The 27,323-nt window shown below is 38.2% G+C and overlaps 1 protein-coding gene across 1 annotated transcript in view; it reads left to right on the forward strand.

The window, feature by feature from the left end:
- PRTG (protogenin) overlaps positions 1 to 22,434 on the forward strand; it is a 113,127-nt gene extending 90,693 nt beyond the window's left edge. Inside the window, exons 12-20 of the mRNA XM_077829102.1 lie at positions 9,319 to 9,414; positions 9,960 to 10,146; positions 12,244 to 12,371; positions 13,238 to 13,408; positions 16,971 to 17,153; positions 18,251 to 18,371; positions 19,401 to 19,566; positions 20,806 to 20,910; positions 22,048 to 22,434. Of these exons, the coding sequence (XP_077685228.1) occupies positions 9,319 to 9,414; positions 9,960 to 10,146; positions 12,244 to 12,371; positions 13,238 to 13,408; positions 16,971 to 17,153; positions 18,251 to 18,371; positions 19,401 to 19,566; positions 20,806 to 20,910; positions 22,048 to 22,434 (1,544 nt within the window). The remainder of the gene's footprint in view (positions 1 to 9,318; positions 9,415 to 9,959; positions 10,147 to 12,243; positions 12,372 to 13,237; positions 13,409 to 16,970; positions 17,154 to 18,250; positions 18,372 to 19,400; positions 19,567 to 20,805; positions 20,911 to 22,047) is intronic.
- Positions 22,435 to 27,323: the final 4,889 nt, after the last annotated feature.

A 27,323-nucleotide genomic window follows, 5' to 3' on the forward strand; every position in this document is an offset into this window, starting at 1 on the left:
GAAAAGGAGGTCTTGTGGCACCTTAGAGACTAACCAATTTATTTGAGCATAAGCTTTCGTGAGCTACAGCTCACTTCATCGGATGCATTCAGTGGAAATACATCTGATGAAGTGAGCTGTAGCTCACAAAAGCTCATGCTCAAATAAATTGGTTAGTCTCTAAGGTGCCACAAGTACTCTTTTTCTTTTTGCGGATACAGATTAACACAGCTGCTACTCTGAAATGAGTACCACAGACAATCTCTGTTCCATCTTCAATTATCTTTAAATTGAAGTGTAAACTATTTGAGATGTGAAATTCTGGTATTTTAAATCTTTCAGAGTGTCATTCTGTATATTCAGAGCTGTGTTTTAATTGTAGTTACCTAAGGGAATTCCAAGTCCCTTTAAAAAAAGAAAACCTCCCTAAACATTCACAAATTAACTAGTAAAAATATTTATAAATTACTTGTACATAGCCACACAATGCACATATAGAAGATTGTTTAAAGTATAATGTGATAGTGTTGCTATAATAACTTTTTGTTTGTGTATTTCACCCATACATTTTATCTAGTACACATGCCTAGAGCAGTGTATAGGCACAGTTTTTTAAAAATGGAAATACATAAAAATCCAGTCGTGAGAGGACTACTGAAGCGGGATTGCCTATTTTGGAAGGAAACTGCTCGCAATATATATTGTAATACCGCTTCAAACTTTTTTATTTCATTGTGTTGTGTGATGCGCTGGTCTCCCTCTCATTTGCCTTGTGTATCTGAAATGTATTTGCTTATTTTTCTAATAAGTTTCTGTGGTATTTACATTACTTTGCTTCAAAAGTGCATTTTTAAGGATAGTGTTTCTCACTGTTGTCCTTTTCCCACCCTTCCCCCTTAATAATTCCCCTGGACCTCTGTTGCTTGGAGCAGACTTTGGCTAGCCCCAGATTCTATGTCAAAGGCCATGACCCAGATGTCACAGCAGCCCATGCTGCTGGCCTCTTCTCTGAATAATTATCTGGAGTTTATTGTGTTGAAGGGATGGGCTTGGGGGCAGTGCAGTCACCCTGGAAAGCCAGACCAATGAACTATCCAGCCGGACTGCTACACAACAATGGACCTGTAGGTTATGCAAAAAAAGGCAGCACAAAAGATTAAATTAAAATGGGCATTTGGCCAGATAAGTTTATTCTTAGAACTTAAACCTAAGGATCTAACCCTATCAGTTCTTTCTGCCTTTAAAGGGCAATAGTGTTTTCAAAAACTCTTAAACTGAAAGAAAAAAATGTTTTAAAATTGTTTTAGTATGTTAGAGCAACACTGACGTGGTTCTCTTCTCCCCCACCCCAGCTTTTTAAATCACTATATTGGGCTGAAAAGTATAAGTTGCTGGTATGCTCAGAATCTCAAGCACTAGAATGACAGTTTTCTTAAGCAATCCCACACAATTCTCATCCTGGAGGAAGGCAGGGCAGGCGGGAGAGAAAGCCTTTCCTTTCTATCTACTGAGAAATCATTTTCTTTCCAGTGTGTCAGAGAACTGAGATGTTCAGAGCAGTGAGGTACAGGAGAGTGTCCAGTATCTGGATTTAATATGAACCAGTAATAAGTGATACTAAAATGCCCTATTTTCTTTAGGTTCCTTTATCTGTTTATGTCGCCAAGAATGATTTATTTTTTAAATTTCAAATTCAGCTTTTGGAGTGCCCTCTCGCCTTTTAAACCTCTATGAGTATTGAATGAAAGGCTGCTGGAGGTGAACTCGCTGTTCTGGGGGGGTGAAGGGAGGGAGTTCTTTCATGGTCCTGACCTCGGATTCTTTCTTAATTTTATCTAGCCCTGACCTGTTGGCTCTGCTCTGGCTCCTTTCAAGGCCTTTGGAGCTTCACAAACATGCAGCAGCTGAAAGAAACAATGACAGGGGTTTTAGGGGCTGCAATATTACACTCTCTTTTAACCTCGGCTAAATAGTTTGTAAACAGATGCTTTCTATGATGCATTTGCCAGAAAGCCAAAATGTTGGCTGTGTTAACATCAGCAAACACAGCTCTATAAAATTCTTGATTTAGGACCATCAGTTTGTCCTGCAGGGTGTTTGATGTGTAAAATATGCTCTTGGGAGCACACACTAAATGTTCTTCATCACTATCCATCTTCAACACTATGGGTACATTTGGAGTAAAAGGAAGTCATGGAGACAAGAAGATTTACCAAAATTTCAATAGAACAAACAGTTCCTGGTTTTTTTTATTTGAATAAAACTGATTAAAAGGATAATGTTAAAAAGTTATCAGGACATACAGTTTGCTATTGCTGATTTATTTTATTTTATTTTTTTTACTTTAAAGAGAGAGAGTGTGTGTGTGTGTGTGTGTGTGTATATATATATATATATATATATATAAAAAATAATGTGGAAGGTCCATCTGTATAATGGAAGGTCTTTGAAGGTTTACAGAAAATACAGAATTGACAATTGCAGAAAATCATTCTTAGTGACTTTCCTGGGAGTTCTGTTTGTGCAGTCTTGAGCAGAATGATTATATTTAATTATTTCACCAGTGGCAAAGGTATCAGGAGCTGCTTTTTGTTATCCTCTGATTTCTCATCCAGACATTCCTTTCTCACTGCCCCCACTCTTTCTAGCAGTGTATTCAATGGAAGTGGATGATGACACCATCTGGCAGTAACGAGGTATAACTCCAGCAGATGGAACCAACCTGTGTGTGGGGAGACATCCCTTCCTCTCTCCATGTTGCTTTTACCACTTGGGGAAACATCTACAAAACAAAGGGAATCTTTTTGGCAATAACTTAATGGCAATAACTGCTACTGTGATCTCCTCATATTCCAGCAGAAGCTAGGATTTCAACTTAAATTTCAGAGGCCTCTGAGTGTCAGCAGAAGTTTATTGTGTTTTGGACAATGTAAGGTCATCTTGTATATTTTTCTTTATTTGCCACAATGTTTTAGAAACTCTGGAACTAAATAAGAACATTGTGACGTTATTCATCCTAAGGAATTTTATGCTCTGCCACATACACTGTAAGTCAGTTCTGGCGCATTGGTGGTTAAGTCCTTGTTTACATTAATAGACTGGCTACTTCTATACCAGTGTACAATAAAGGGCATTTCTTGTACCATTTAGAATATCTACATTTGGAAGTGGGTGCCTTTGTTTGAAAATTTGGCCATGGATATTTTAAATAGTATTTAGATGGTAATTTCATGTAGCTTTAGAAGTTTCTATTCAATCTAGTCTTTTAAAGAATTATAAAAAAGACTTACTTCAGACACAAATATTCCTAGCTGACTGTCGTTTTGTAATGAGTACTCTTTTATTTTTATATCAATTGGCTTCACTAAAAGGGAAGTGAAAGATTTGCCAGAAGCAGAGCTGACATCATTAGATCTAGTTATTAAGTAAATGGTAAAAATAGTTATGCTTAATAAAGCATGGCAGGCTCTAAAATACCTAAGAGTAGCAGTATTGCCAAGAAGTCAAGTCTCCTCAACTTTTCACAGTGCTCAGCAGTTCTCTGGATTCCTTGTGCATAGAAAAATTCTGTAGTAATGTTACCCCCATTTTCCTGGGAAATGAATTGACTTTCCATGAAAATAGGACTGTAACTTGAGAGCTCCTTTTTAATTGGATTCCTGTATAATCCATCACCTTTCAGTGCCGAGACATCAGGATCATTCTGTTATATGAAATAGTGAATAAATATGGCTAACTTAATAGAAAAAAACACTTCCCAGAGTCAGATTTTTCTTAAAGCCCTTACTTGATTTTGATAACTTGGTGTATAGTAGTAATAACAATATGCTATACCTATATATATGCTTAGTAACTGTGAATTGCATGGGTATAACCACACCTTTGGAATCTCACCAGATAAAGTACAGGAGCGAAACTTTGTTCCCAAGACCTCTTATGAGAAATTTTAACCACTTTCACAATTTTCTATTACTTCAGGTTATAATATATGCTTTTTAATTGAAAGTCCAAAATGCAATTTAAAATTTAAGTAAACATACATTTTAAAATATGTGCTAACCTTATTTAGCTCTGTAGTTTTACTGTGTGAAACCTGTCAGTCAGCTGCTGAAGAGAGAGAATACTTCCCCCTAGTGTCCTGTTGCTGTGAGAAATATCAGATAATAGCTCACCTTAACTGATTACTCTCGTTATAGTGGATATGGCAACACCCATTTTTTCATGTTCTCTGTGTGTGTGTATGTGTGTGTGTGTGTGTGTGTGTGTGTATCTATCTCTTCCTACTGTATTTTCCACTGCACGCATCCAATGAAGTGGGCTGTAGCTCATGAAAGCTTATGCTCCAATTCGTTAGTCTTTAAGGTGCCACACGTGCTCCTTGTTATTTTTGCAGATAGTAGTACTGGCTCACTGAGGAATTTTGTGGGAGGGCGAACTAAAGGGATGTGGATTACAAAATATCATTTCACCAGGAGATACTGAAGTACCTAAAGAAACTGCACAGCTTTGCAGCCTAGTGAGAAGATGTTGTAGGTCCTACATCAAGACGGGTTAAATATTAATACTTTTGAGCAAAGAAAGTTCATCTGAATCAGGAACATTTAAGTAAATACTTTTTAAACTAATCCATGTCTTTTTAGACACATTGGCTCTTGCCAACGCTTATTTTATTGGTCTCACTATCAAAGTACAACTTATGGTTGAAGTCATATATTTTTCTTTTAATGTTGACTTTATTGGTGGTACTAGATATATGGACCAGATCCTCAGCATAACTTCACTGAGACCTCTGGAGCTATGCCAGATAATATCATTTGAGCATCTGGTCCATAATGTTTTCACAGTTTATGCACTAGTTTATGTACTGTAGAAGTACAATTACAGTAAAACTTATGAAATAGGTCTACCAAATTTATATTAATATCTCAACAGTGCTGGTCTCGATCTACATGAGCTGTACAGTTTAGGTCCTTTTCACCAGTATATTTATTTAGATTTAAATAATAAAAAAGATGCCTACAGAAAAGCTCTAAGTAGCCTGGCGCTCAATCTTACGATATATAATATATATATATTATACAGGCAACAGCATTATTTAAAGAAAAAAAGAAAGGAACAAGTTAACTCAATTCAGCCAGCGAATCAACTAAAAATAGCTCCTATTCACCTTGTCTCCAGGATCATACTTTTAGTGAAACCCAGTCAAATAAATCAGACTTTCTGGAGTTAAATGAAACAGTTCATAGTTATATCAAACTATTCAAATATATCACACACAGCCAATGTCTTTATGTTATATTCAGTTTTTGAATTCAATTAAGATACTGAATTTTGTGTGAAGTTGGTTAAGTGAATCCCTAAGCCCAGTTGTTGCTGAATAGCAACAATCTTTTGTGGCAGAGATGTGTTACTTCTGTACATGAGTGATGGCCTCTGTGGGTTTTGCGTTGACTTCTGAGGCTCTGAAGCCACCCCATTGCTGTCTAATGTACATGGATGGCATAAATTAAACTCCAAACTGTCAGACCCCCAGGTTGGCATGCCATTACCAATCTTTTATCAGTGATTTACGTTTAAACTGTTCAGGATACCCATACTGGATAAAGATAAGGAAGCCCCTTAAGTTTGTTTTCTCTCCCAGGATATGCCTGGCTTTAGGGAATGACTGTTTGATCCAGTTGATGAACTGTAAGATAAAAGTGTTTATGCCAAGTATGTATTGGGATTGCCACCTAGGAATAAATCATTTCTCAAGACAGTAAATCAACCCAACAAATAATGCCTTTCATATTCTAAATACAGGCTATTTCAAAACAAAAATATCTTCTTTCCCCTTCATAAAATAGATTGTGAAAATTCTTTTTCCTGATTTATCTGAGCTAGATCCAGATCTGTAGGTACTGGGGATTTTGTTTTACATATGTTTTGTCTTGACCAATATATCTTTTGCAAATATCCTTTGAATTGGATATTGCACCAATATTATGAGAGTAATTTGTGATTTTATATTGGTTTCTTTGTCTGTCCAGTACAGTTTCCTCTTACATCCTTTTTTTGTCCTTTTGTCTTTTTTGATCTCCACTATTTTTAGGTTGTTTCAGTCTTGTACATAGTGCAGCACCCTTTAGTAGTAACAGGCTATAATGCCAATATGTGCTTTCTCAGCCATGAAACCTAGAGTCTTGTGAAATGCAGCAATGCATGGCAGCTTAGTAAACTCTCTACAAGGATTATGGATTCAATTTCTGATCTAGGCAACCTAGCTAGGAATTGAACCATGCTGTCTCAAGTGTAGCAGATTTGTTATGTAAAGAACTTTGCTTTTAAACAGTAAAGACAATTCAGAGATCTTCCTGTGTTAAAAAAGGAGCAGATTGCTTGTGTTTTTATATAAAGTTAATGTTCTTTATGTGATCAGTCTTTGAAGCTTTTCATATTGTGCCCGAATAAGAGCAATTATATTAAATTTTGTACTTGATGCAGACTAATGCAGATGCTTTTATTTTAAAAAGTCTGATTAAAAATAGTGTGACGGGAAGACGTTTTTAAAAAATTACTTTATTGACTTTTGGGAGTGAAATTCTCCCTCTGCTCCCCAAGCCTTATCAAGTGTTAATGAGGAATTCAGGTTAAGAAAAAAGCAGTGAGTATAAACAGACCTCACAGGCTCATTCAGCTCAGCAGGACATTAGGCCTTAGCTATTCTTCATTGCACAGTGAAGATGATCAGTTCTGGGTGACCACTTTCAAAGGGCACAAGACGTTTTTGAAGGTGCTCAGCAGGATGATAGATTGTCATGTCTGTCATCCTGTGTCTTGCAGAAATGCAGCAGGGGTCTCCTCTGGAGGAACTTGTAAAGAAAAGGATAGACTGTGAAGCTTGGTCAGTTGAATACCACTTGGCTATATGGTGTCTCTTTAAAGGCCCTCTAAGTAGTATTTGAATTCTGATTTTGCTGGGAAAGGATGGGAGAATTCAATTCAAATAATAAATGAAAAACAACTCCTCCAGACCTCACTGCAAAAGTCATTCTCTGGGATGTTGAAAGAAGTTCTTATAACTAAATGTATGTTAAAAAATAAAGTTTTCTTAGATCTCTCAGCTAGAAGCAGAGGAGCCTAAATATCATGGGATGGTGTTGCTAGCCAAGCAGGAAGCCCTGGAAAGAATAAGATCCCATTTTTATGAGATTCCCAACCTAATGTTGCAGCGCCAAGAGGTTTTAATAGTTTGGATTTGGTCTATCTCAACTTTTGGGTACTTTGGATGTTCATCTCTCTCTCATTTTTGGTTTTTCAAATGCTTAGATGTTTTTCTCATTTCCTTTAATTACTTGGGAGACAACAGTGAGATCTTGACATTCTGCTGAAATTTCCAGTTTTAAAACCCATCCAGACATTTTTTTATTTTTTCCTTGAGATCAATCTAGGTATCTGTGTCTGCCTTTCTAATTGTAGTCTGTGGACTAGTAGCACTTGACTTAATAGGTTTATAAAGATATATTTTCAGGTTAAATAAAATTAAACAATATTCCTTATCTGTGCTACTGCAACACTTTATTCTTTAACACTGACAGAATGTTTAAAAATAATTTTCCTTTTATTGTTTGTTGTTTACTTGTAGCATTATATTCTGCTTGGACAGTGAAAACATATTATTCAGTTTCACTTTTTGATTCTCATATGCACTTATTTGCTGCAAAGTTCGTTTTAAACACAGCCAGGGGGAATTTAACTCCAAACAAACTCTTTCACTGATCACTTAAAATCATGAAATCATTTGTATTTGATTCGGTAACAAAAAATAGTTAAAACAAAGTCTACACTTGCAGCATTACCTACCCAACAGAATCCCATTAAAAGTTGTTGTTTTTCTTTAATCCCTCCTAGATACTGTCTAAGTATATGAATCTGCCTATGTCAATATATTCATTTATTTCAAAACCATCATGAAAGCGTTTTACAAAATATAGATTGTGACACTTCCATAATGATGATAATTTTCAAGTTAACGAGATTTTGTTAAAATGGTACTAGAAATGCAGAGGGCCTGCAGAAGGAGCTAAGAATTTAACTTAAACAAAGGGTCATATTTTGTTTTAAGAAATGTCACTGAATTAAGTCCACTTGAATTGTCTGAGATGGGCTGCATTAAATACTAGTTTAAACAGAAAAGAAGTTAGTTTAATTTCAGAAAGAATAAAATTATGATGCAGACATTTTAGGATGAAGAAAATACCAGACCAGGCCAACACACTTTTGTAATTTCCGTTTTAACTTAAATCTTGGAAGGAAATAGATCCTGTATCTACAAACAATAACACAGGGAAACGTCCTAACGTGTCTCCCAATGCTATAGCACTATAAGAATTCCAGCAACAGCAGTGGAGAATTTATGTAGCAGTAACAGAAAATTTACTCCTTAAAGGGACACTTATCTACTTGAAAGTCAACCTGAAAACTTTATGTACACTCTTGTTGCAAATAACACACACATTTAATAAAACTGAGAGATTAGAAGGAAAAAAAATACACTTTTTCCCTATATTTTTCAGTTTGTTTACTTTGGTGAAGATTTTCAAAGGCTAAAAAGAAAAGGCCTAAGCATGTTTGGTGGCATTACTCTCAGGCCTACCCAAAAGATCCATCTAAAACCCACCAGGGAAGCAGAAAAACCCTTAGAACAAAATGTTTAAAGGATTTTTTTTTTAAAATGTAGGGCATAAAAGGAGCTGTATTAGAAAACAGAAGTTTTAAAAACTAATCACCTTTTAAAAAAAAAACAAGTAGACAGTGACCCATTAAGCAAGCCAGAATCAGCTTTAAAGAAAATACCTAAAATCTAATGTTATAAGTCAGAAGACATATTAATTGGCATTACTGTATTCATTGTATAAACTCTGGAGGCCCATAGCCATATCATTTCTGCCTGTTTCTTGGTTGATTCCAGTCCCACTCTCCTGTCTTTGTCCCATCTCATTCTATCCTGTATCTCCAGAAACAAATCTTGGTATCTGGAACTCATTCTATATACTCTACTCCAATAGCCTACCTTATATTCTGAATGTTATTTCTGTGCACTGACTAATGTTCACAAAAGTGAGCCAGTGCTGTGGAAGGAAATTGAGATTAATCCCACTCCACTGAAGTCTATGATATAACTCTGGTTTAGGCCAATGGGAGCAAGATTGGAGTTATTCTCTGATTTCAGCGAGCAAGTTTTGAACCAGAATTGTAGTAGGACCAAACTGATCGTAGCAGCATCCTAGTGTTTCTGTAGATTTTTGAAAATCTGTATTCTTCATCTGTAGTCTAATTATTCCTTTTCTCTCTGTGCAGATCCCAGAAGAAAGTACCATGTAAGGTTATTGGCATATAATAGCATGGAAGAAGGTTACCAGGCAGATCAAACAGTCAGTACTCCAGGATGTGTCTGTAAGTGCTGAAGTTGCATTACCAATTCTACTAACAGCTGAGCAGTTCAGGATCCATAGCGGCCCTGCATGTCTGTGTTTTTAATCTCTTAAAATATCAATTTATAAAACTTTTTTTAAAAATCATAACATTTGTGACAACTACAGATCCCCCGAATCCTCTCTACCCACCATTTAGCAACAGGCTTCTGTTGTACTTATAAAACATGAAATACAACTGGGAAAAGCAAGATAAATAGCAAGCAGCACTTCCTTCCTTTGTCATTCTGGTTAGTACCTGCCCCCTGTCAATGATTTTTTCAGAGATATTTCCACTGTTCCTGCTGATGTTTTGTCCCCATTTTTAATTAGATTAAAGGGCCGATCTCTTGATGTGGTGCTAGATTTTGCTAGAAATCATGTAACAGTCTGAACCAGACCCCTGAGCACTGTCTAACCTTGGACAATATCAGATCTGGATCCAAATTTATCTACTCAGATTTATCTAATCTGCCAACATTTGTAAAGAGTTCATGAAACAAATCCTGCTTCTCTTTGTTTAAACAGCTGTCCGTGATCGTATGGTTCCTCCTCCACCACCACCTCACCACCTATATGCCAAAGCTAACACTTCATCTTCTATCTACCTCCACTGGGGAAGGCCTGCATTTACCTCTGCACAAGTCATTAACTACACCATTCGCTGTAATCCTGTGGGGCTGCAGAATGCCTCTTTGGTGCTCTACCTTCAAACGTATGTACAGTTCTGCAAGTTATTCTTTGTTCCCCAGATCCTTCCTCTTTACTGTCTCATCTGTCTGCCCTCTTTTGATTATCGCTTACTGTAATATTTCCCTCTAGCTGCAAGGCAGGTACTTTTCCCAGGCTTCTGCCAGTTCTGATTCTTAGGAGGTGCTATTAGAACACTGTAGTTCTTCACCCTTGTTGACAGACTGGGTCTCCTCCCTGCCACTTTCTCTTTGCTGAGGTGTTCAGTTCCAGCCCTGCTCCAAGTGTAGCTGAGTCATGGAATGAGGACACGAATGTTGAGTTGCTTGTCAGTGATGTGACGCAAGTTTAATGTATCTCTGAGCTCTTCTTTGTCCAAAGAAAAGAGAGACTGGAAGAGTGTTCAAAATGAAATAGATGTGCTATTTACAGATAAACTTGGCAAAGATAGGACATGGTCAAGTGATCTAATCCCAGGATTAAACTACATAGCTTGATCTCAGCATGCCACTGAATGCACTGAGCCCTGAAGAGTGTGCGGAGTGGTGCAGAATCCAAAGCCCGCTTGTGTGGCAGGGGATGAGTTCCCATGGAGAGGCAGCACAAGCATCAGAGGAACGCGTGGCTCTGCAACTGTACAGGGCAGGGGAGTCTGTCAGGGGTCACCTCTCCAGCTGGTTGAGGTGGGCACACAGCATGGGCTGGTCAGCCTTCCAATATGCTGCTATTCCATTAAGGCTGCCTGTGTTTGGGGCCATGGTGCTCATCAAGAAATAGCCCGGTCCCTACCCAGTCCATGCCTGTGCATATGGCCCCTAAAGTTGCCGCTGATAGGTGTAGAGGAATTCAGTGAGAGAGGGACATCTACATTCACCTGCTGCCACCTGGATTGCATGCGTGCAGCGGGTGTAGCACCACACTCCTTCTGCCTGCTTCTGCAGAGCCAGATGCTTGTGGACCTCCCCCACTCTGAGAGATGTGTATGTGTAACACACACTGCTCCGAGCACAACTAGAGATCTGTGCCAGCAGTATGAAGCTGTGCTCCGCACTTTTGTGGATCCCATCCACATGGTAGGGCTTCCCTTTGCACCCCTGGCAGGATCAAGTCCTACTTGTGGTTCTGACATACCCCTCTATGACGTTGGCCCCAAACTCTTCTTTAGTTTTGGGTGCCTGATTTGAGATGTTGGCTGATTTTCAGTGGTGCTAAGCACCCACAACTCTGCTTAATTTCATCTGGAGTTGTGGGTGCTCAGGATGCCTGGAAATTTAGCCCTGGATGTCCTAAGATGAGCACCCAAAATTAGAGATCACTTATGGCATTTGGGCCATAACCTCTCTGCCTCAATTTTCCCATTTGTAAAATGGGGCTAATATTTACCTGCTTTCACAGGGGTGCTGTAAGGCTTTGTTAATGCTTGTAAAGGACTTAGACAATGAAAACTTCTGTCAGTGCTGAGTATTTTGATTGTGTTTATTAATAAAGTATTGCACATGTGTTTAGGAAAGGAAAAGTGGTGTTTTAAAACCTAGGTTTTATTTTATTACTAATACATTTCTCTCCATTTCTCTGACTTTAAAATTAGATGTGGTATAATTTTCACATTGTTACTTGTACTTAAAATAACTGCAGCAGGGCAGTAAACTCCCATTTCTGACAAAAATAAAAAATTTCAAATACAGGCTTGCAAAATTTGAACACAGAAGATGCAAACAGTACATGGGAGATTAAATAAATGGCCAGAGGAAGATCCTGTGTTCTGTAATGCCAGTGTAAATTCAGAGTTACTCCCTTAATCTCAGTACTGCTAGTCAGGTATCATTACAATTAACACAGGTATCACTGAGAGCAGAATTTGGCCCCAAAGAGTCAAAGCGGATCCAAATGTCTCATTAATTATGTGACCAACTTCTAAACTGTGACTTATAAGCATCATTCTAAATACCCAGAGTGACATTCACTGGTGGACAACTCAAAATAGGTTTAACTGGTCCACAAGCCTTGTACTAGCCCTCTGCACAGGGGTGAATTGCATATTAGTTCCCAAGGGATCTCATCTGGATTTGAAACCATCAGCCACTCTTACTATTAAATATCTTTTATTAATTCTTTTGTATAGGTCGGAAACTCACATGTTGGTTCAAGGTCTAGAACCAAAAACCAAGTATGAGTTTGCAGTTCGACTGCATGTGGATCAGTTGTCTAGTCCTTGGAGTCCAGTAGTTTATCATACCACACTTCCAGAAGGTAAGGGCAGTAGGGTATAGTTAACCAATAATAATACTGTACTAAAAAGGACGTTTTCTAAGTCAGTGGGCCTGGAAACTGTCATCTAGTCTGTTTTGATTTTTGTTAAGTGAATTTTGTCTTTCATCTTTCTCCCAGTTGCTTTGCTATTGCTCCTGTTTGTCAGGATTGTCCTTCTAACTGCATTTCTGCACACCCTCACTGTTTTGCAGCTGTGAAAATGTATAGGAATTCTGAGAGAAAATCCACAGATGATGGAGTATAAAATGTAACTTGCTTCCTCCATTAATATCATTTGGATTAAAATAACATAAATAAGAGCTTTAAATTATCACATTAAAGGGAGACTGTCAACTTTTAAATCATATATTTTGGGAGGAAATAATCTTTATCCGTGTTATCAAAACCTGAAACTATCAAAACTAAAACAATGTTAAAAATCAAATTTCCTATTCACTATTTGAGATGCTTGTTTACACATTTGCATTTGTCAACTTGGACTATGAAAATCTGTAGTAAAGTCAGTTTCACTTTCACCTTCTCTGTGTTGCAGTATTTGAGTGGCACACACTAAGGGAAATGTTAATTTGTTTATAAACAACTGTCTCCATTGGAATGAAAAGGAAAATCATGATCATAAGGTTTTTTTAAAAGCTTGATTTTGCAAAATCTAAGCTGTAGACTAAATTTGAACTGAAAAGAAAGTGTCTTTTGAGCACACTGGTGTGTGTTTGCCCAGTTGTCTACTTAGAACTTAGCTATAGCCATTGCTATGGTATTAGAATCTGCCCATCTTTTTCCTTTGGAGTAATTTAAGTGCATATGAATGTGTTTACCCTAATAATATTGTGTTACTATCCTCCTAGCGCCAGCTGGCCCTCCACTTGGAGTGAAGGTGACTTTGATAGAAGATGATACTGCTTTGGTTTCCTGGAAGCCACCTGATGGTCCTGAAACAGTTGTTACTCGCTATACTATCCTCTATGCATCTAGGAAGGCTTGGATTGCTGGAGAGTGGCAAGTGCTACACAGAGAAGGTAAACTATAATCATAAAGGCTAGAGCTAGAAAAGCTATGGCAATCCACTGTAAGAGAACTGAAAATAGCAAAATGTCTTGTGGTCAACAACAAAAGAAAAAAGTGCTGCTAACATTCATGGCAATACCACGACAATTCTGAATGTGTTTAGTTTAGAATTATTCGCTGGATTGTGGTGGAAAGACATTTAAAACTGGTAAATAGAACAAAATGAGCGGGGAGAGAAGCTTTCTGCAGTGCATTGCCATTCAGCTTGTACAATGAACTGAAACTTTCCATAAATCCAGTTATACTTAATCAGCTCCACATAGTTCCACTGTCAGGATAATAGTGGAGGTTTCATTTTTAAGTGCACACGTGCAGACCTCAAGTTCCTAAAGTGTTTCAATACTCTGTAAAGTGACTCTGTAAAAATGACATTGCAGGATTCCATGTTTTTTGTATAATACTGACTGTTAACTGTGCAAACTCAATTTGGGTTCCAAACATCATGCTTTCTGGCTTTTCACCCCCAATCATAAAGATTTTGCAATTGGAATTTAACAAATTATATTGATGATACAAGAGCCAGAATATAATCCACCTCATTCTCTCATATAGCTGTGTTGGATCTGCAGTACTAACATAAAGAAAAAGTAAAAGTAAGGCTTATTTTTGTCAGTAAAGTAATCTGAGATGACTCTGAATAAATAGAAAGCAGATCTGGTGAGTAAGAAGGTGCCATTTTTATAGAGTAGGATTTTTGCTCTTTGAAGAGCTGCATCCCAACAATAGGCTTCTCTTATTCCCAGAAAAACTATGAAAATGGAGGTCAGAATACATATTGGTAGTTTAGGATAAATAACATTCCACCAGTAATGTCATTATCCTTAAAACAAGCATTAGAAACCCAGGGAGTTGTAGGGCAGAGTAGTGCAATAGGTAACTTTTGAAGAAAAAAATCTAGGCTTAATTCTTTTCGTTTTCATAACTGAAAATGTATTTGTCAGCAGAGACTGGACTCTAGAATCTAAAGACTGTCCCTCAGGGAAAGTCACAAAGAATTTGCCCTTTTTCAGAATGGCTTCAATGTCCCATTACTTTCAATGAGAGTGAAGCCAAGTGCACTTCAGGAATGATGGATGTCCCCTATTCTGTCAGGAGATGGAGACATACAACCCCTTTGAGAACAATTGGAGAGAGATGCTTTTCTACAAACAGCCACTCACTAAGTGCTACTGTGTCCTCAATCCCAGTGAGAATATTGGGGGATGGCAGACATTTTGAAAGATGGTAGTTCTCGATGAAATTCTGTGTAGTAGAACATTATTCATCAACTTCTGCCCAAAGAGAAGGGTTCAGCTCTGAAGAATAACAGCAAAAAGGTCATTGATCCTAAAGAAGTCTTGAAATGTAGCCAATACCTGAGATTTCAGTGAGTTTTGACTAGAAGTGGAAGTTTGATTAACATGTTTGATGAACGCTATTAAGATCATTTGAGTCCAAGAATGGTCTGACACCCAGTGCTAAATTTCTTAAAGGAACCATTTTAACTACTAAGCTAATTAACAGATTTACTTGTAAATCTCAGAAAATTTATTTTGTACTCGAAGTATAAGTGCTGTAGTATTGGGGAAGACATGTTGTATTCATCATATAGTATTAAGTGGTTGAATCCCTGCTTTAAATATATAGTTCAACTCAATCTTAACTATGGGAATTTCCAGTAAAAACTTGCTGTGTATACTTAGAACAAGGGATATGGAGACCTATAGTTTTTATATAGACCACTGTCCATTTTCATATGATGTCATATTAAAAATGCTGTAGAAGGTAGGGAAATGGAAAACCATAAATCTCAATCAGCTTTGCAGTCACTGATTTTGTGTTTTGAGTGATAGGTTAAAGCTTGAGGGTTAGGGAAGAATTCAAGTTTCTGACACTTTAAAATAAGTTGTTATGCTCTTTTAAGTTTAGATTTAAATAGTCTAGTGATAGGTATGTTGAGGGGGGCATGAAAGGAAGGTTGGGCAAATGCAATGATAGTCGCATGTTCCTCCCTTTGCAGGAAAGCTGAGGTAGTAGCATTTTTAATGTTCATTTTGACAAGAATAGCGAGTCACATGTAACACCTGGTACTAATTTATCCCCAAACTAACCTTCTGCAGAAGATTCCAAAATGTCAAGAGATCTAAGAGTTCTTCCCAGCTCAGACTTCAGGGGTACATTTCAAGTAACACTGAGGATTATTATGCATTCAGCAACATTTTAAAAAATCCTTAATTTGACTGAGCTCGTGCCAACAACAGCAGAGTCTGAAATGTTGCTGCAGTTTGTTGCTTATTTGCAATGTGAAGAATCTTTCTTCCTTGGTTTGTTTTCCCCCCCTACCCCTTTTTCCAAACTTACTTGCAGTGGATCAGAAGTTACAGCCTTTACACACTCGGTATGCAGTAAATCAGCACAAATTGCTTAGTTGCTTTAGAATTGCAGCTGATGCAAAAGAAGCCGGGGGAAAGAGCCTCTAGTACTGAAAAATAACCTTTCACCCTTGATGGTTATAGCTTCTTTGGTTACCGATACCTTACATTTTACTTCAAATGCCTTCAGCTAATGGATGTTTTTTATGGAAAAACTGGGGTAGCTAAGTGAGTGGAATCTATGGAGAAGCACAGGGATACATTAGGTCCTGGAGCTGCCACTATTTTGGAAAGAAAAGTAACATATTTCTATAGTAGGAAGAAACACAGAAATGTATGTCTATGACATTTTAAAAAGCAGTTGGAATTGTAAGCACCAGTCTGCAATCCCTGTGAAGGAAAAATTCTCATTGACTCTGATAAGAGTTTTGCCTGTGTAAGCACTACGTGAGTGAGTCCTATTCACTTATGTAATCTGTGTTTCTGCCTGTCTTCATATGTGAGAGAGACATTTTTTCTAATCTTTTTCTTAGTAGTCCTGTTTCAGTATATGATAATCAGATGAACCTGGCTGGAACTAAATAGGGTTGAATTGATCTTAAAATTACAGTATGATGCTGCCCAAACCTGTCTCATTCATTTTGCCAAACTGACCTGAAATTCTGTGTATTTCAGTTCAACTGCCTGCATCCCAATGCCGTGTCACATTTGCATTATGATGTCAGTGAAGAAGGAGCTGTAATCTGGGAACACATCGCAGAATATATTGGGCAAGCTCCTGGAGCATGGATCACAATGCAAATATTGTCATACTGAAATGCAGTTAGGGTCAGGTTTAAGTTTGCTGACTCTGTGGACAGTACTAGAATCTTGAGTCTGCACTGCATCAGCACGTCTTTACTGTAACATCAGAATTACCAGTGTGTGCTTTACCCATACAGTACAGAGAGAATACAACACACAGAATGAGAAGGGATTGTCACTGTTCACTTCAAATCCTGTATCTGATGGTTAGAATATGAAGGTTGTATTCTCTTTTCTACACAAGATTCAGAGGTTGTGAGGAAGAAAGGGGCTGAATCTAGCCCCTGCTAGCAAATTTCCAGTAAATTCCTTGCATTGTTTGCCTAACTTAAACTTTTTTAAAAAAATCTTTTAATAGGAGCAATAACCATGGCTTTGCTGGAGAACCTGGTGGCTGGAAATGTATACATTGTTAAAATAGCAGCATCCAATGAGGTGGGAGAAGGACCTTTTTCAAATGCAGTGGAGCTTGCAGTCCTGCCAAAGGAGACTTCGGAGTCCAATCAAAGGCCTAAACGATTAGATTCAGCAGATGCCACAAGTTAGTAAAAATGTGTTAGTTACTGTCATTGTCAAGTCCCAGAGAAAAAGATCTGTAACTGTTTTTTGTCTCAGTCTGCATAGTTGCTGGTTTCAGTTTTTCTCCAGCTACAGAGAACGTAGGACTGAAATGCGCATTCTTGTCTTGAATGTGGTTTAGAATGTTGCATCAATTTCAACTTTGTAGCTGTCTGTATTTTTTTCAATCTGTGATCACTCCCTTATGGCATTTAAAATGTAAAGACAACCCATATTTAATATGATATATTAGAGTCATGGGGTCAGTTATGGTAAGAACTCCTGTAAGGATGAAGCCAGCAGGGGCAAGATGGCTCCCTAAGTAGATATATGAAAATTTCCTCTGGTTCCTGGGATTCCAGCAGCCCCGGAACAGACTTTGTGAGTCATTACCTACCTGTAAACAGTCCTTACCAAAGAAGGCATCCCACCTACGGTACTTTTTGTGAACGTCTGTATTCATTATATACTTTGTGAAAATTAAGCTATAGCTCTTAGTAATTTTTTCATATGTGAATGGAATTTTAAGTTGCCCTCTGCTGTCACTGGGTGGAATTTATCTGTGTGTGTTCATCAAGATTTGGAAGGTTTTTCTAAAGCTGTGAGTGTGAGAGAAATAAGGACAGGGCAGTATTTATTCAGAGATGTGTACTTTTTGCCTTTTATTGTTTCTAGGCTGAGATGTTACACATTATAGGCCAAAAACTGAATTTTTCCTTATTCAGGCAACTATTTTCTCTCTCTCTCTCTCGTTAATAAGAATTTTGCCTGAATACACATTGAGTAACAACAGAGTACAGGCTCCCAGGATTTGGTGCAATATGATATATTAAACAAAAAAAACCAACCCTATGGTATTGAGCCCTCACAGGTGAAAATGCCCCAAGCCATTTATATGCACTGCAAGTTATTTCAAAAGCAATGTGAAAATATATGATAGCAAAGGCCAAGAAGTCATGTTGAAAGGAAGAATTTGTCGGTATTGTGGCTGTGACTCCATCGATTCCCAGATATAAAGACAGGAGATGACTATACTTACTCAGTGAGTCTTTAAGTGCCATGTGTTCTTTCATGTTGCAGCTTATTCTGGCTATTACCACCTGGACCAGAAATCAATGACTGGCATTGTTGTAGGAGTTTGCATAGCCCTGACCTGCATCCTTATCTGCATCCTGATTTTAATCTACCGCAGTAAAGCCAGGTATGCTTTTATTACTGAGAAATGAACTCTTTCGTATAAGCCGTTCTCAGTTGCTCCTGTATCTATGTGAGCCATCAGGGATGCTTCTTTACTAGAGTACTGTTCAAGTGCTTTGGATGAGGGAACTCTGAAGCTCTCATCCTCGCTTCATCATGTTCATACCACAGATGGGTATCTCCCTCAGATCCCATGCTTTCTTTGGCCCTCCCTGCTTCACACAACCCCCTTCTCCTGTGGAAGCAGTAGAAGACACAAAGGGGAGTTAATGCTGCTTGAAGTGTCATTAAGTCTCTGGCAGGTTTCCCTCCAGACTCAGATGAATATTTGGTATTTATCAACTACTCACCTGCTTGGCCCCAGCCAGGCCACAGAGTCTCAGCCCCACAGTATTCCTATGTAAGAGCTTCTGTAAGCTTTTGGGGCAGGAGGAACCATCAAATTAGAGCCCAGCTCCCTTGTACCAGTGCAAGTGGAGGTCACCATCTGACCCTATATGATTAACTTCTGGAGGGAATACAAAGGACACAAACTCATAGGTCTTGGCTGGTAAGAAAAGGAATAATACATTAGTAATTAGTAAGTCTTAACCCATGGTTTTGGGATTTGGGGATTTTTAATAGTTATTTAAAAATAAAAAGCTTTTCAGTTCAGATTAAACATGCATTTAAAAAAAGTGTCCAGCAGAGCGCAAGTATGATGAGAGGGTCTCCTTAGCTTTCTTGGGGCTCTAGAACTGCTCTAATATTCTTGATTGTTTACTCCCCCTGGATAATGTTACTAACCATTCATGAGAAATGCTCTCCATATATACATTTACAGACTGTGCAGTGTGATTTCCTGGGGGAATATGATTTTATGGCACATGATGGCATTTGAATTCTGTATGAGTTAGAATAGCACACGAATAAAAGCTAAAGATCAAGAACTTATCAGTATTATTTGGCTCATAAAACTCCAATGAAAGGCATTAGTCTTTATATTATACATATTATCTCTGGGACAGTTATACTCCTGCTTAATATTGCACAGGAAAACGTCTGCTCCTAAAACTATGCAGCAAGGCACGGACCAGCTGTCACATACCAGCATCTCCTTAGCTAGTGCGAATGAGGTGGGGAAGAGTACTGAAGGAATCACAGAGAATGAAGAATCTTTATTGCCGATGATAGTAGGAAACAGCTTCATTGATGCTAAGGTACTGTGAGCCTTATTCACTTCCAGTATATAAATATTTCCATGGTGCCCATTGGGATAGCACCTGAGTGCCTCCCATCATTAAAGATATATGCAATATAAATGCTTATCAATAATAATAATCATCCACATGAGGTAGGACAACCACAAGTGTTGCAGTCTGATGGGAACGTTAATTTGCCAGTAAATTCATCATAAATTTCAGCTAAATGTCTGCCCGTTACCTGTGCCTTACACTGTGCTCTGAGATTGACAAGCGTCAGAAGACGCGTGTTCCACAGGCCAAGAGCCTGCTATTCAGAGTATCCTTCTGCTGGCTCAGAGGGTTCTATTCAAGGCACCGGGAAACAGGGCTTGTCAAAAATCTGAGCCCTGAGTCCATTCAGGCTCATAAATATTCTAAGCAGCACCATTAAATGAGTAAAAAGAAAAGGAGTACTTGTGGCACCTTAGAGACTAACCCATTTATTTGAGCATAAGCTTTCGTGAGCTACACATCCAATGAAGTGAGCTGTAGCTCACGAAAGCTTATGCTCAAATAAATGAGTTAGTCTCTAAGGTGCCACAAGTCCTCCTTTTCTTTTTGCGGATACAGACTAACACGGCTGCTCCTCTGAAACCTGTCATTCAATGAGTGTGATGCTGAGCAGGTACTAAAATGTGCATCAATATCTTTTTTGTATATTTTAATGGGTAAAGTACGTTAGGCGATATGTATCTTACAGACGCAGGTTTACTAGAGTCAAGTTGTATAATAAAGCATGTATTTGCAGGATGCTCACCACTGTGCAGATATATAATTAAACACGCTCCCTTCCCCGTGAAACTTCAGTTCTAAGGGACCAATCTGGCAAACCTGAGTTATCCTTACTTTCGTATGTTGTCATATTGACTTGATGTATGTACAACACACAGTACTCTGACTTTAATGGAGCTGCTCATCTGAAGAGTGTTTGCAGGAACCAGTCCTAATTCAGGTTTCAGAGTAGTAGCCGTGTTAGTCTGTATTCGCAAAAAGAAAAGGAGTACTTGTGGCACCTTAGAGACTAACACCACACACCCATCAGTGATGCTAGCTCAAAGTGGAGATGTCTAGCAGCAATGGTGGCTGAAATGTTTTGCTGTATTCGTGGTGCTGTCATGATTGTTGTGCTGCGGTTTATTTTTAAACTCATGGCATTTTAATTTAATAAGCAAGATTCTCTCTCTCTCTCTCTCTCTTTTCCTCTCTCTATTTTAGGGGGGAACTGATATGATTATTAACAGTTATGGTCCTATCTCAAAGACCAGCTGCAAGAAAAGGTGGCTTTTCTTCCAAGATTCTAAGAAGGTGAAAACGGAGGAGGTAAACTACCCAAATTATTGTGAACATGAAAGGCCTGGTACAGTCCCATGACGTTGCAAGGAAGGATGGCTAGGCTTGTGGTTATTAAAATGCATTACTAAGGGCTTAGCCTCTAAGGGGATGGTTTCTGTGTCTTGGTGTTAAAGGATGAAGGTTAAACTGTCTCCTTGTAAATGCAAATTCTTCATTTCCTGTCCCTTAACCTGTTGTGTAGTGTGGCTCTCTAACATTAAACAGGTGCTAAGTTTTACCTTAAACTGACTGCACTCCATCAGTGGATGAAGGGGTTCCTGCATATTACAATCCTATGCACAAATATAGTACTAAATTTGCAACTTATTTTATAAACATCAATTAAATAATCCTCCCACTAATCTGAGTGCTAAGTAAGTAGGTAGTATTATCTCTGTGTTTACAAAAGGAAAACAGAAAGTGAGACATTAAATGACTCATCCAAAGTATAAAGGGAACTCTGAGGTAAAGCTAGAACTGGAACTCCAGAGCCAATGGCTCCTAATACTGTGTGGGCTCTGACCACACCCTCTTTGGATAAAAGGCAGTATATAATAGTAAAGTCTACAGGACAACCATGCCAGCTTATACTTGCTGAGAATCATCTCTGACTTATGTTTATGTAATCATTATGACTTGTATTGTTCTCTCATACAGTCAAGAAATAGGGACTGTCCATAGCTATGTTTAAAATGTATATTCCAATACACTTCCAGCCAAAAGCTTGCTCAGAAGCTGGGATGCAGCTGCATATTTCTGATGCTTCTTCAGGTAAAATATTTGGAGCAACTGTAAACGTGCTGCATGAAAGAAAATCCATGGAGGGGAAAACAGATACACAAATATAACTTTAAAATACAAACAGGGTCCCCAATGAAAATCAGCCTCCATTATCTGTGGTTAGTTAGGTAGAATTAATTATTTCATCTAGTACTGTAGAAGAAAATGAGAGAGAATTGGGATTATACCTTTTTTCTCCTCCTGTAGGATGGCACAGATTGTTGCTCCCAGCTAGTGCTGTTTTAGGCATTCCAGCCAAATGGGGTGGGGAATTAAACAAGCACTGCTCATGTATCTATTGACAGAGGCTGATTAACCTCTCTCTCACACCTTGTTTTTATCCAGCCTCAGAGAAGATTTGTCCAAGCTGTGTGCTTGTATCAGCCAGGAACCACTGTACTGATCTGTGAAGATGACTCCCCCAGTTCCCCAGGCCAGCAATCTAAGTTCCAGGTGCCATTCAGTATTGTAGCTGATACAGAGCATTCAGCCAACAGTGAAGGAAGCCACGAGACAGGAGACTCTGGAAGATTCTCTCATGAGTCCAATGATGAGATACACCTTTCTTCTGTTAGAAGTGCCAGCCCACGCACCTCCAGTTCCTTTGTAGGCAGTGACTCAGGTGTGAACGTGAACCCTGTCTTGAGTAACTGTGAAGAGCCTCCAGTACCACTGGCTACTGACCAGACTTCTACCTCATCTCTTCAGATACAGTGCACGGTACAAAACTGAGTTACCTATCCTGACAGTCATGCCAGATATCTTCACAATGTATATCTGTTCGAAGGACAATGAACAGGGAGCCAAAGTTTATTGTGAAAAGCCTGATAACCCATCAGGTGATTCCGTATTTCTTTTGAATGTTTTTTGTTGTTAAGTCACTCACTTTGAATGTTCAGTGGTAAACAATGTGAAAGGACAGTAAAGCTTTCTGACTAGAGTTAAAAATCTATCACTGGCGCAAAGGGAAGGCTGTTGGCCCCTTTGCTGAATATCTACCTCAGTTTGCCAAATGGCGAACTCTGAATGACAACTGCTTTACCTCATTTGTATTATAGTTGGTCTCAGCTACATAACTGATGATACTTCCTAGTAGGATTTTTGGGTTTTTTTGGCTGTATGTTGTCTGCGTGTGTGTGAGAGAGAGAGAGAGAGAGAGAGAGAAATCAAAGGAGTTGTATAGGTAGATGAACAAGACAGTTTAGCTGAAGCTCTGACTTTAAAAAGAGGGGACCCCTGAGGGGATTAGTAAATGATTTAACATGACTGACCTGAAGAACATCAAATGAGAAAACTGTAGGGCTGTTACCTTTGAGAAAACTGTGCATCAGTGTGGGAATAATGGAGTTAGTACTTCAAAATGTTCAGTAAACCGCTACTTTGAGTCTCTAAAAAGTAATTGGGCTCTCCTTTTTACCCACTTGATTGCTATATCTTCCAGTGTCCCAGCCTACAGAGGACAGTGCCTTTTCCACACAGTTCTGTTGTGCCAGCAATTGCTGACGGGATGTATGTTAAATCCACAGGGCTCTAGGGCATGCTGGATTCCCCACAAAGACATAAAACTGCTCCTTTATTGACGATTAATGCTAGAAAGCTTGGTGAAATTAATTAGTATTCAGCTTCCAGCCAGCTTGGAGTGGTGTGAAAACTCTGCCTGAAAAAAACACATAGAATAGACAAGTAATGCTGAATGTTTCAGTATCCCTGTACTTCATAGCAATGGTGCCTTCCATTATATATAATGAAATTACTACTTTGCCTTATGCCTTCTTAGCATTCATAAAGTTGCTTCGGAGCATAGAAAGATGCCTTAAATGCTTCTTAGATTTCTGCGTAAATTGTGAGATTAGTAATTATATTTCAGTTTTACCCAGCTCTGCAGTATGTCTGAGCTGTTGTTAAAATGCAGTCCTGTTTCTTGCCTCAGTTTAGGATGCTATTAGTGAGGAATTTTAGTTCAGGGAGTGACTTCAACCACATGCCAGTCTAAAACTCTAATTAAGCCTCAATGAAAAATAAAAAGACAGAGCTTTAGTTGAAAAGTCTGTTGAAAGGGTGAATGTTGATACTGCCTCGTACCCATACAATTCCTGTTTTATACTACCTCCTTTTAAAGTTATTCTAGTGTTATTTTTTTTCCTGTACTCAGGGAACAGTGTATTACTTTTGACCTGCCTCAGAGAAATGTGGGGCAAACTGACAGGGTATCATGTTTTTGTTTTTAATGGGCGGGGTGGGGATGGGGGTCGAATTCATCAATGTCGTAAACTAGTTCATAGACAGTTCCCCCCACAGTTCATTTTGAAAAAGAAAATTAGACGTTTGTTTATATTTTTCAAAATGTCAAAAATCTAAGGTTGTGGAAAAACAGCTCGGGTGAAATCCTCAGTTTCAAAACTCCCATCAGCTTAATTAACACCAAGATTTCACCCCTTATGTGATCTGAATTACTTTTGGCTGCTTACTTACAACTCAGAAGCTAGTCAAAAGCCATCAATAAGCCCTAGTGTTCTGTTTTTATTTATTTTATTTTTATTTTTTGATGAAGCGGCCTGTAGTTACTATAGATCTTTAGCTTGTAACTGTTTGTTCATTCTGTACCAGACAGTACATGTTCACCTTTTCATAGCATTGTTGATAGAAAGGCTTTAAAATAATCTTATACCAAAGAATTTTCTGTGGAAAAAAAAGAAGAAAACTGCATATTATTTTCCAAAAATAATTGAATTAGTTAAAAACTATAGATTTGAAGAGCTGAATACATTTTATTGTATAAGTAGTTACTAACAGAAAAACAATAGGGCTTCTATTGATTGTAGTAGTTGATTGCATAGTTTAGTTGTATGCTTCTACAATTTTTAACTACCTTATTGTTACAAGAGCCTTTAAAGAAAGTTGTAATAATGTCTTACCAGCAGATATCTCCAAAGACTTCCAAGTGTAATTTGGTTTTTTTTCTTCAGCATGTAGTTCTTCAACAATACAGTATTAGATAAAATATTTTTGAATAGTTTATATCTACTCGCTGAAGAAAAAGAAAACCTTTTCACCAAAGATTTATTTTTTGGTCTCATCAGGCAAAATATTTAGTGTACAGCAAAGTACTGTTTCTAGATAGCTAAAATGTGAATTCTTTGAAACTAGATAAGAATGTGTAACCATAGCATGAAGTTTCACACTTTTTCTTTCAGACTAGCCTCATTTTAGTGTTTCACTCAAAAAGTGCTGATATGCAAAGGGTAACTATTTTTCTTCTCCAAAGACTTGTTTGCTGTAAGTACTGATACACTGATACAGCTTTTATGCCACACATTACCATTAACTCTACTCCTCAACTTTTTCATGCCAAAGATCAGCTACATAGGTTAACCTGTAAATAATCAGAGAGGAACAGATTAGATACCAATATTTTTCAGTCTGATAGAGAGTCTAGCTAGCCTCAGTAGCCAAAGAGATTGAAGTATTAAATTTACTAAAGAGCAATACATCCACAATGCTGTTTATCCATACATTGTCATTCAAGTACTTTTTATCAGCAAATGAAGAAAACCAAAGATATTTAAGGTTACCTCAGCATATAGGCGAACTTAGTTAGACAATAAATTGTTCTGTCTTTTTCTTTGTTTTATGTTAACCAAATATAATGTCTATCTCCAGAACCTAGCCGATATGGACATACTTCCCTTTACTTTGTCATAAACCTAATCCAAACTAATATACATTCTTACTATGGAACAAAGAGTATGATCACAGCAAAGATTTATGTGGCCTCATGATAATTTGGACTTTATCACAAAAATAGTATTTTATGGGAAACAAATTTTCTTACAATTCAGGAGAAGCCTAGTGTGAGCAAGGTAATTCCTACACATATGCTTTGATGCTGTTCCCATTGAAATCAATGGCAGAACTCCTATGGACTCCAGTGGGAGCAAAATCAAACACACAGTTTAACTGTTGTGGTATCCTTCAGGACATAGAGCCAGTAAGGGTGCCATATGATTAATAATGCATGTAATTACTTTGACAGTTATGGGAATGAACTTTCAAATACATTTATGATTCTTAACGGGCAGTTTTCATATGCAGACTTTGTCCATTCCGTTGGCCATAGGAATGTGTGACAACTCTAAAGGCAAAATAATAATAGAATATCCAGAAATTTTTGTTGTCTGTGTCCACAGATCCTGGGTTCTGGAGACGAGAAAACACCCATTCTCTAATTATGAATTTTACTGAGTATGTTTTGGAAGACGACCATAAATGTGGAATTTTCTGTTACACCATGTGAACTGATTTTGTTAACTGTGTTAAGAACTAACGAGCCATGGCTGGTGTAATGAACGTATGTGCAACCCTTGTATTTTAAAAATGAAATTCAGTTGAAGAGACTTGGAAGCTTGCATGTAAAAACTTACAGAGAAAATCCTAAAATTGACTGAGTGAATTAATTAATTGGGAACAAACCAGAAGACCCAGCATGCTTGAGGCTGCATTGATTTATTTTCTGTGCATTTCAGAAACCATGAAAGTCTTTCAATTGCCAGCTTTCAAGAATTCTCCTGGAAGAATGCTTTTAGTTTTCCCTTGTAGAATTGCTGCATCTCAACTGCACTTCTTTTTCACAGATCTGTTCTTGTAAAAGAAACATTTATCGGTTTATTCATTGGCTGCGGGCTTGTCTGCACTGTGCCACAGCATGCGGACTGTGGGGTGTGTGAACTGAATTGCAGAGCGCACAAAGTCTTGTGCCCTAGCTACGTCCTTCAACCAGCACTGCATAATCGCAATCTTAGGTACCTGTTAGTTCACACCAGCATTGTCCATGTGGACCAGTTAGAGCACAACACTTTGGTGTGCCCTGCACCCCCGTAGTCTGCACTATGGCACAGTATAGACATCAGTTTACTGAGCTGCTTCTTCCCAAACTTATGGGATTTTGACAAAGAGAAAGTATTCTAAGGTGTGTGTACCAGTTTATATTATTTGTCACACTCTTTTGCTCTGTGTTTTTATCCCATTGCTTTAAACTAAGGCTGAATCCTGTTTGTCTTGCTCACATAGGCCCTGCTCCTGCTCCCATTGAAGTCAATGGCAGAATTCACATTAATTTCAGTGGTGCAGGATCAGGCCCATAAATAGTTCTGTTGATTTCAGTGGGATTATTTGCTTGATGTGAACAAACAGAATTGGGCGTTAAAAACTGTATTTTAGTGTCCTAAGTGTACTTCAAAGGGCCTAATTCTGCAATCCTGTCTCAGGCAAAATTCCCATTAAAATCGAGTAAGAGCTGCATGATCATGTTCACTCCATTTATTGCAGAGGGACTGTTATTCATAACATCATTCTGAGTTGGTGGCAAAACTCCCATTGACATCAGAAGGAGTGGTATGCAGCGATCAAGGCCGTTGTATGAAAGTCTTCTGAAAACACAGCATAGCAGGCCCAGGTTCTGATCTCATTTGCATTGGTGTAAATCAGAAGAGATTTCACTTATGTCAGCAAAGTTACTCTGGATTTACTCTGATACAACTGAGAGCAGAATCTAGACTAATATGTGGTGGAAAAGTACACTGCCTCATGTGTGTATTTACGGTTTTATAATTCAGAACAAGCCC

Source organism: Eretmochelys imbricata, chromosome 10 (genome assembly GCF_965152235.1).
Source record: "Eretmochelys imbricata isolate rEreImb1 chromosome 10, rEreImb1.hap1, whole genome shotgun sequence".
NCBI classification, from domain to species: Eukaryota; Metazoa; Chordata; order Testudines; family Cheloniidae; genus Eretmochelys; species Eretmochelys imbricata.